This window comes from Marmota marmota, unplaced genomic scaffold (assembly GCF_001458135.2).
Source record: "Marmota marmota marmota unplaced genomic scaffold, marMar, whole genome shotgun sequence".
NCBI lineage: Eukaryota > Metazoa > Chordata > Mammalia > Rodentia > Sciuridae > Marmota > Marmota marmota.
Genome location: NW_026000241.1, coordinates 187407 through 198247, shown reverse-complemented (window position 1 = coordinate 198247; position 10841 = coordinate 187407). Strand labels below are relative to the sequence as shown.

General features: G+C 41.6%; 1 protein-coding gene across 9 annotated transcripts in view; it reads left to right on the top strand.

Moving 5' to 3' along the window:
- The first annotated feature begins 209 nt into the window (after positions 1-209).
- LOC107145155 (zinc finger protein 426-like) overlaps positions 210-10841 on the top strand; it is a 25727-nt gene continuing 15095 nt past the window's right edge. For 5 of the 9 annotated variants that reach the window (XM_048795254.1, XM_015488966.2, XM_048795252.1 and 2 more), the window contains exons 1-2: positions 210-561; positions 843-926. In XM_048795254.1, coding sequence (XP_048651211.1) covers positions 225-561; positions 843-926 — 421 coding nt within the window. In that variant the 5' untranslated portion in view covers positions 210-224. Of the gene's footprint in view, positions 572-842; positions 927-10841 lie in introns of all 9 variants that reach the window. The other 4 variants (XM_048795257.1, XM_048795255.1, XM_015488967.2 and 1 more) reach the window with 2 other exon arrangements.

Sequence of the window (10841 nt, the reverse complement as noted above, 5' to 3'; positions counted from 1 at the left end):
ACCCCCTTTCTACAGGAACATTAAATTAACAATATGCTCCTCCAAAGAGATCAACCCTCATTAAGGACATATAAATCCAATATTTCTGTTTGGGTTCTGGTGGCAACAGAGTCCTCATCTACAAATATTACTTATATAGCAAAACCAACAGTCTCTCTTGTTGGAGCCTGCAAAAGAAATCCTTCACTGGAAAGGGAGAAAAGTTTTTGTGAGCATCCTGAGGGATGCGTCCCCACCCCCACTCTTGCCCAACCGGTTTCTCCATCCACCCCCGGAGCGCAGGGCCTGGTCCCGCCCCCAGCCCCGCCCGCAGCCCGCTCAGAGGCCTGGTTCTAACTTCGGCTTTGGCCCCTGGACTTCTTTCTGCCTCCGATCCCCTTGATGAGCCCACCCGCGAGCCCCCGGACACTAGAGGAAAGTGTAATTTCTCGGCCCGAAGAGGCCTAACGTGCTGCTGCCTGCCCGGAAGCGGTAGTGACGTCAGTGGTCCACCGCCTCCTTTCTGGCCCGGTTCGCCCGAGACCTCACTACTTGGTGGTCTTAGGTCTCGGCCCGGCTCTGGTGAGGCGTGGTGAGAGGGATGCCCCGGCGGTGGAAGAGGGTGGTGGGAACACGAGCTTGCCCCCGGCGGTCCCCAGAACCTGTTCCGAGGGGCCGGGCGCGCCCCGCCCGCCGGGCTGCGCGTCCTCCCGGCGTGGCCTTGCCCGAGAGGCCGCCGGGGCAGTCGGTCCCCTCCAGCGCCGGGCTGAGCGGCGTGGTGAGAGCTCGCCCTGGACGCGTGTCCGTGCACCGCGCGCCCCTCCTAAAAGCCTCCGAAATAACCTTTGTGAATTTTTTTCCAGAGGGAATAGAATTTCCGGCACTGGAGTCACGTTGGTTCACACCTGCGTCCTCCTCCGGGGACCCGGCGACTTCTGTGTGTCCTGGTGAGCGCTGGGTAGAAAATGGGTCGAGGGGGCCTTCTCCTCCTTTTTTATGCGAACTAATATTTCATCCGGGAATTTCGCTTTGTTTGTGCGTCATGTATTTATTCGTGATACATTGTACCCTGGTAGAAAGAGAAAGATACTTTCTTAGGTGTCTTGTGAACATATACAAAGGTACCTAGACCCCAGCGCCACTTTCTCCTGAAGAAAAAAGCTATTTTTTTTTGTTGTTGTTGTTGTTGTTTGGATGCTGTAAATGGAACCAGGGCCTCATGCATGCTAAGCCTGCTCCACCACCGAGCAACATCCCCATCCCCGTTAATAACTATTCTTATCTGAACTTTATAGGTCTCTACCTCTGTACCAACCTTATAAGCCCTCCTCCAGGAGGAAAGAATGGAGGCTTTGTTTTGTTTTGGGTACTGGGGATTGAACCTAGGGGCACTCTACCACTGAACTACATCCTCAGTCTTTTATTATTTATTTTTAAATTTTGAGACAGGGCCTTGCTAAGTTGCTGAGGCTGCCCTTGAATGTGCATCCTCCTGACTCAGCAGGAGGATTAAAGGTGTGCCATCCCACCAGCTAAGAAGGCTTTGTTAGACTGGTACTACCAATTGAATTAGCTATTTGATTTCTCCACAGAATAATAAAGTACGTTTTATGGCAAACTGTTTAAGCATACATTGAAATTACAGGCATGATACTATCAGGTTGTTGGTGAGGTATCACCTAAAGATAAGAATATTGGTCTACTAAAACCACAATAGTAACATTTCCTCTAAGAAAATTAAAAATCTAGTATTTACTTTTTTAAAAAATATTTTTTTAGTTGTCAGTGGACCTTTATTTTATTCATTTATTTACTTATATGCAATGCTCAGAATCGAACCCAGTGCCTCATACATGCCAGGCAAGAGCTCTACCACTGAGCCACAACCCCAGCCCAAAGTATTTAGTTTTTTTGAAATTAAAATTCTCCACATTGTTCCAAAATAGACTTTTGGGTGTTACTGGATCTAATATCAATCTCTTCAAAGTTCTTATATTGAAAACTTTTAATGTCTCCTAGGTTCTTTGAACTGAAAACAGTCACTGTTGTTTCTCTGTTGACTCTTTTTTTTTTTTTTTTAATTTTTTTAGGTGGACACATATCTTTTATTTTATTTTTATGTGGTGCTAGGTGAGCAAGCTACCACTTGAGCCACATCCCCAGCCCTTGTGTTGGGCTTTTTTAATGTACTTTTTTTTTTTAAAAATTATTTTTTAGTTTTATGTGGACACAATATCTTTATTTTACATTTTGTGGTACTGAGGATTGAATCCACCGCCTCATGCATGCTAGGCTAGGCGAGCTCTCTACCACTGAGCTACAACCCCAGCCCCTCTCTGTTGACTTTTTTGAAAGGTCACATGTTCTTTCAGAAAGTCACAAGTTTTGCTATTTGTTTAAAGTCTGATGGCGTATTAATGTATTCTCCATTTCTTATATATATCCTATAAACTGATGAATGACTGAGGGTAGAGAAAAAAATTCACACTAGGTCTTTTTTTTTTAAAGGTATTGATATAGGTTTAGGAAAATAGTTACATATTCAAAGGAGAATGGGGCAATCTTGAGAGAGATTGTTGGTAAAGCTTTACCTCCATTGTAGGTAAAGCAAGGAATGCACATGAGGGCTATCTTCAGAGTGAAGGAGAGCTAAAGGTCTGTTCTGAGGGAAGTTATACACTAATAAAGAGGGCAAATAAATGAATTTATGTAGTGATCAGAATTTTGGAAGTAAAGTGTAATATGCTCTGTTAGTGTATGAAAGTAGGTGAAGGAAAAAAAAGTGAGTTCTATTTAAGCTGAGATCAAAAGTCCATAGGGGGGATGAGGTTGTGGCTCAGTGGTATTGTGCTTGCCTTGCATGCTTGGGGCACTGGGTTCGATCCTCAGCACTACATAAATAGATAAAATAAAAGGTATTTAAAAAATTAATGCTCTTTAAAAAAAAAAAACATAGGAATTCACCTTTTTGAACTAGGAGGTATGGAAGGAAGTGCATGACTAATTTTATTTCTACAGCTATTTATTTTTGTGAATAGGGAATTAATTCAAGGAATTAATGAGAATCAGTGATTAAACATTAAAGAAGAAGTTCTCTATGAAAATTCACTTGTTAATTCTCAATCTTAAGAAATGATTATGTTCATAAATAGTCAAAGCTTCTTTGAGTGGTTGTCAGTCCATTTTGGTATTCCCACATCCAAATTAGGGCTCAGTTTCCCTGAGAGAAAGTTCAGACCAGCTAGTCTTGTGTCACTCCTTATATAGGCTGACACATCTAGTAGTTTGATACCACTAGATATTAAATATGATCTGGTAGAAAGCTCTGAAGGAACCCTTTGGCATAACAATATCCATTTTACCTTAAATGTTTGCTACTTAGAGGTCTTGGTGAATTAGCTGGCCGTAAAGAAAAAAAATTGATGAGGGTTGTTTTGTTTGTACCAGAGATTGAATCCAGGGCCCACCACATGTCAGGCAAGCTCTCTTCCTCTAAACTATATCTCCAGACTTTTTTTTTTAATTTTGAAACAAGATCTTGCTAAGTTGCCCAGGCTAGTCTAACACTTGTGATTCTCCTGACTCAGCTCTCCTAATAGCTGAGATTACAGGTATGTGCCACCACACCCAGCTTTGATGAGAGGTTCTGAAGATAAAATTGGTGAGGATGTGTATATTCTGCTGGTGGCAGAGTTTATTGAAGAAGCAATTTGAGCTGTTGGCAATATCTATTAAAAATGTGCTTTAACTTTAGAGTAGTGGGTGCAATGTCTGTTAATATAAAACTGAAGACATTTCATCACTATTATTTGAAATAGTCCTCAATTAGAAACAACCAAATATGGCTCAACAGAATAAATAATATTATTGGAATCCTTATTGTAAACAAAAGGAATAAATTAATAATAGATGCCATAGTATAGATGAACTTCAGTAACATCATCATTATTGTTGTTGCTTTTTGTCATATTCTATTTTTTGTATGTGTGTGGTATTAGAAATTGAACCCAGGCCCTTGTGTATGCTGGGCAAGTGCTTTACTATGGAGCCATCCCCAGCACTTGTAATTTTTATTTTGAGACAGGACCTAAGTTACCCAGGTTGCCTTAAATTTGCAATCCATCCTGTCTCAGGCTTCTGAGTCAATGGGATTATAGGAGTATACAGTCATACCCAGCAGTAGCATAATTGTCAGTGAAAGATAATAGCCAGGTGTGGTGGCGTATGCCTGTAATCTCAGCAACATAGTGAGGCCCTAAGCAACTTAGTGAAACCCCTGTCTTAAGAAAAAAAAAATAAGAAGGGTTGGGAATGCAGCTTTGTGGTTAAGTACCGCTGGGTTCACTTCCTGGTATTAAAAAAAGTACGTTCTAATCATAGAAGAATGCCTACCTCTTCCAAGACCAACTTCATTAGAAAACCTATATATATCTATCTGTTGGTGCCTAATGAATTTCAGCAGATTCAGTGGCTTAGAATAGTACATGCTTCCCAGTCACTTGGGAGGCTGACACAGGAGAATTGAGAGTTCAAAGCCAGCCTTAGCAATGGCGAGACACTAAGCAACTCAGTGAGACCCTGTCTCTAAATAAAATATAAAATAGGGCTAGGGATGTGGCTCAGTGGCCAAGTGCCCCTGAGTTCAATCCCTGGTACCAAAAAAAAAAAAAAGAATAGTACATGCTTATCTCATAGTTTCTCTGGGTCACAAGTCCAGTCATGGGTTACATAGGTTTTCTGCTCAGGATTTCATCTGTTTGTAGTCAGGGTATTGGTAGAGTTTATTTTCATCTGGTTTAAGTGGGAAGAATCAATCTCCACACTGAAGTAATTTGCAAAATTCATTTCTTAGCAGCTGTAGGACTTGTCTTATACTTGTCAGCTGAGTGTTTACCATAGTTTCTTGAGTTTACTTATAATTTTTGTCATGTGTACCCTTCATTAATATAGCTAGCAGAGTATCTGTACCTCACAGAAGGACTCTTGAAGAGTCTTCCACATGATTATATTAGTTCTACCAGAATGATTTTCCCTGTTGATGAATTAAAAACCAACTCATTTGGGGCCTTAATTACATCTGCAAATTTCTAGCCACATTCTCTTGGCTAGAAACAAATCACAGATCTTGTGTATCAATCTGGAGAGGAGCTTATCCAGGGGCATGAATATCCCAAAGTGGAACTCATTAAGGTCCTGTTAGGGTGTATTGGCTGCAGTGTAGGTGTAGTCCACTAGAAGGTAGTGCTCCTGGTATGCTGTGAGCCTGAGTTGCTCTCCAGTCATTAGTCAAGCATGAAGGATGCTTTATGGCAAAAGCTACCTGAAGTTGGGCCAGTGTGCAGAGGGAATTGGGCATAAAATGCAGTGTCAGCACCTGGAGAACTATGGGGAACCAAGGTCTACGACATAGGCTTCTTATGGGTTGATATGTAGAGCAAGTTGGGTCAGCATGCATCTTGCATTCTGTAATGTACTGTGACTTGTCATGCGGCACTTAGGAAACTCTGAAACTGACGCATGTGCTGATGTGCTTCTAGTGGGAGTGTGGGAAGCCACGTGAGTGACCACACCCTTCCAGTCCTGATGCCTCAGATTCTGACCAACCACTGCATTCACTGTGGCTTGGGCAGGATCTAGCTCAGACATCAAGGGGTCTTCTTTGTGGGATGTGCCCCCAGGTTTGAGTTACACTCATCTGTCCCTTGTAGCCCTGCCCCTTCTGCCCTTTTTTGGATAGAACTTCTAAGTAGAACAAGAGTCTCCCCAATAAAAGCTCACTTCCAAACATATTCTCTCTCTCATCAGCCTCTTGTGACTTTCTTTTGCTCTCCCTTTTGGGGAGCCTGAGGCTGAGAGCGGGGAAGCTGTCCTGAAGCTTGTGTAAATTGTGTCTGTTTTATTTGGTGTCCCTGCAAATTCACATAAGCCATCTTAAGTTCAGCTGCCTGCATTGGTCAGGGGCGGCATGGGAGTCCTTGTAATGGCTGGTATCCCTGTTATGAGGAGTACAGGATGATGACAAAGAGAATCGATATTGCCTATGGAGCCTGTATTCTGGGCACATGGTGGGGACAGAGCACCAGAGGATGACTCATCATGCACCAGTGGGATCCCACAGAAGTTTCCATCCTTCTTCAGTGTCCCCGTAATGCCCCTGTACTTGGAAAACTTAACACATTCGGGATAAAAGATAAATGTTTAAAGAAACCAGTATTGTATTTCATAGCAAATGTTGACGGGGAATTAGAAGCTGAGATGAATATTTAGCCTACTGGCACATTCCACTCTCTGGCTACTCAACTTCCATATTTACCCTTCTACATATATTTTAAGTTTCTTGCAGTAATTAATCAAGTCTATATTTATAGCTAAGAAAATATAAGGGAAGAAATCCTAACCCTTCCCAAAGTGATATGATGCATATTCCCACTAGACATGGTATATCACCATCATAAACCATATTAACTGCTCCTTGTATTTCATCACATTCTCAGTGAATATTGTTACCTCAGGACTAAATCGTAAAATATAACCTTCAGTACTTATGTGTAAAATAAAAATGGAAGGAAGATTGAAGTGATTTGTTAGTTTTGTACCTGGTAGAGTTAATCCAAACTCCATTCCCAAAGGGTCTAAGTCTTCCATTCTTCATTTTTTTCAGTTGAAATTTTCCATTAAGCTTTTTCTATTCAGCATGGAAGTATGTGAGACTTTAAATTTCTTTCTCCTTGCCCCAATTATACAGCTGTACCTCAGATTCTTTTCTTTTTTTGGTACTGGGAATTGAACCACTGAGCCATATCTCCAGCCCTTTTAATTTTTATGAGACAGGGTTTTGTCAATTTGCTTAGGACCTTGATAAATTGCTGAGCCTGTCCTTGAACTTGCAGACCTCCTGCCTCAGCCTCCCTAATCACTGGGATTACAGGTATGCACCACCATGCCCAGCCTGTACCCATTTCTTTTTGGTACTTGGCGTCAATCACTATGGCCAGTAGATCAGCCCCCTCCCTTTATTTTGCCTTTTGTTTTAGATATTTGTGATATATGAAGCCCAAAATACCCAGGTAGCTGTCTCATTTCTAGTTGTGTCCTGAGGGAGGCATTTCCCATTAGGGCTTAAGATCTAGGTTCCTGGAACTGAGGCAGAATTTCTGTCTGCAGAGTCAATTCTACATTCACTGATCAATTATTTCACTCCAGGATTCTGCCTATGGGGAGAAAGTACCATGTAAAGCTGCATGATTGTGTGTGTGCATGTGTGTGTACACGTGAGTTGGGAATGGAACTCGGGGCTTCACACATGCTAATGCTGGGCAGGTAGGTATTCTTCCACTGAGCTACATCCTCATCTCCAAGGTCTGATTTAAAGCATATACTCTTAGCCTTCTGCACATTCCACATGCAGGAATTTGACCAGCCACCAATTGGAAGAAAACATTCTATTGTTGTTGGCATGTACTATATAGGTAAGCCTTCAGTGGTTGCAGCTATACTGAGAATGTACAGACCTTTTCTTCCCTTGCCATTATTTCCTAAATAATACAGTATAACAACTATTTATATTGTATTTATGTTGTATTTGGTATTAAAGTAATTTAGAGTTGCTTTAAAATATTAGGGAAATGCACATAGGTGATAAGCAAATACTGTGGGATTTTACTTAATTTTTTTCCTTTAATTCTGAAGATTGAACCCAGGGGCGCTCTGTCACTGAGCTATATATCCTGCTTTGTAAAACTGTTTATTTTGAAACAAGGTCTTGCTAAGTTTCCCAGACTGGCCTTTAACTTGCAGTCCTCCTGCTTCAGCCTCCTGAGTAGCTGGGATTATAGGCATTTGCCACTACACCTGATAATATTGTGCAATAAAGCACTTAAGCATCTGGGGATTTTGGTGTCCATAAGGGTTCTGGAGCCAATCGCAGAACAACTGTGTTGTATCCTATGAGACAGAATCTCATTCATTGTGAGGTTTGTCTACAACTTTGTCCTGTGAGTTTTGTGCTCTTTTTCCTGAGATTATGGGGAATCAAATGCAGGGCCTTTTGCAGATTGAACACTATGCTATACTCCCAGCCCTGTACATGAGTTTTCTTATAATATTTCACCTCTCATGTAGATCAGGTACTTCTGAATGGTAACCTAACTAATAAGACTATATGATTGCATGGATGTATTCCTGTTTTTGTACGTCCTTTGTGGTGAAGTAATTTTTTTTTTTTTTTTTGGTATCAGAAATTGAACACAGGGGTGCTTTACCTCTGAGCCACATCCCTAGGCGCCCCCCCCCCCTTTTTTTTTTTTTTTTACCTTTTATTTTGAGACAGGATCTTGCTCATTAAGTTGCTGAGGCTGGCTTTGTTTCACTTTGCAATCCTGCCTTAATCTCCTGAGCTACTGGGATTATAGGCATGTGCTAGCATGCCTGGTGTGAATTTCTTAATTAGAAATAATGCTATGTGATTTCCAAGATGATAGATAAATTATTTTGTGAATTCACAGATGGTGGTGCAGGCAGCAGTATTACTAATGGAGAGGGAAATCCATATTTATAACATAAGTGTATTATAGTGAGGGTAAATATTTGTCACCTTCATGCTAGTAGAGGTTCAGTGTGAGCAACTTGTAATCAAAACACCTAGTGAAGTGCCTGTCTGGTCCTCTGTAGGGAATGGTGCCATAAGGGACACCTATCTCTGGTTTCTGCTTTTAGCAGATCAGGCCCACAGCAATAGTGTTAGATGGTTCAGCCTTGGTAAGGGCGAGTCCATTTTGTTGAACCATGAATGATGTTATCTCTGCTCTTGAGGCAATTTTGCTCATGGCCCATTAAACAAACACCCATTGGGGTGGCTGAGAAAGTAACAGACAACTGTACAAAAGTAACAGAGTGCATCATATTGCTCATGTAATTATTAATCATTATTTATTTATTTATTGGTGGTGCTAGTGGTAGAACCAGGGCTTTGTGCATGCTAGGCAAGCACCACACCCCCAGCCCAATTGTCTTATTTCTAGTGGATCACCTTTAGCAGGTATTCACATAGGTCACAGATACTTTGACAGCCTATATCCTTTTTGAGAAGGCCATCTGTGATTAAAAAATTTTTTGCAGATTTGCTTGTCACCCAGTCTTGGTTTTCTACATCCTTGGGCATCCAACAAAACCATTGACAGCTATTGATGAATCATTGTATATACATACCTCTGGCCAAGTGAAGAGTCAGATGTACTGCTTGAAGTTCTGCCACTGGAAAGTAAGGATGTTTAGTTTGTTTTGGTACTGGGGATTGAACTCAGGGTCACTCAACCACTGAGTCACATCCCCAGCCCTATTTTGTATTTTACTTAGAGACAGGGTCTCACTGAGTTGCTTAGCACCTTACTTTTTGCTGAAGCTGGCTTTGAACTCATGATCCTCCTGCCTTAGCCTCCTAAGCTACTGGGATTACAGGCATGCACCACTGGGCCCACCTATGTGTTTTGTTATTGTTGTTTTTTGGATGTAGAATACAATATATTTATTTTTATGTGGTGCTGAGGATTGAACCCAGTGTCTCACACTTGCTAGGCAAGCACTCTACCACTGAGCTACATTCCCAACCCTGGGAAGTGAGTTTTTATTACAATATTCCACCTATTGTGGCATATCTAATAAGACTAGTTGATTGCATGGATATACTCCTATTGGAGTGTCCTTTGCAGTGAAGTGAGTTTTTTTTTGTTGTTGTTTTTTTGTTTTGTTTGTTTTTGAGAGAGAGAATTTTTTTAATGTTTGTTTATTTGTTTTTAGTTTTCGGTGGACACAACATCTTTATTTATTTTTTTTTTTATGTGGTGCTGAGGATCGAACGCAGCGCCCCGCACACGCCAGGCAAGTGCCCTACCTCTTGAGCCACATCCCCAGCCCTGAAGTGAGTTTTTTAATTAAAAATAATGCTATATGGCCGGGTGCAGTATTGCATGCCTATAATCCCAGTGGCTGGAGGGGCTAAAGCAGAAGGATAGAGAGTTCAAAGCCAGCCTCAGCAAAAGTGAGGCGCTAAGCAACTCAGTGAGATCCTATCTCTAAGTAAAACACAAAATAGGGCTGGGGATGTGGCTCGGTGGTTGAGTGCCCCTGAGTTCAGTCCCTAGGACTGCCTCCCACCCCCCAAAAAAAGAAATAATGCTATGTGAATTCCATGATGAAAGATAAATTATTTGTGAAGACATAGATGGTGGTGCTGACAACAGTATTACTAATGGCACTGTTACTACAGTCTGACCAGTCATTGGTCAGTGGTACACCATGCTTCAGCTCTGTACTTTTCAGGTGGTGCATGTCATACAGACACATCTATAAAGGGGGAGGTTTAGGTTTTGTGTTAGTATACTGGGTGGAAGGAAGCCATAGGCATGGGTTGAGGGAAAGGGACAGTGCAATTGAAGATGGTGTTGAAATAGTCTTTGCCATTTACTCATGCAATTTATTTAGGCTCACTGGACTTGCCAGAGCTCAGTGTCTTATATGCCATTTCCATTTAGTGTAGATTGATGCTACATATGCCCAAACGTAAGTCAAGGTGGGTCAAACAAGTCCCAGTTTATTTAAGGAAGATCGGACTATTTGGTCACTTGATGTCCCACAGTTGTTTATTCTCTACCGTGAGTCAGGGCTAAGCTTTTTCTCAAAAGGAGAATAACTTTCTGCAGAAAATTGCAGATTGATTCCATGCTACTAGAAGTCTGTACTATAAATCTCCTATTGGATATACTAGATCATTTGGGGTAAGTGCTTGAGGAGCTTATAGTATAGCTTGAACTTGCTTCTGAGCATGCTCTTGTTCTGGTCCCTCTTGATGCGGGGCGGGGGGGGGG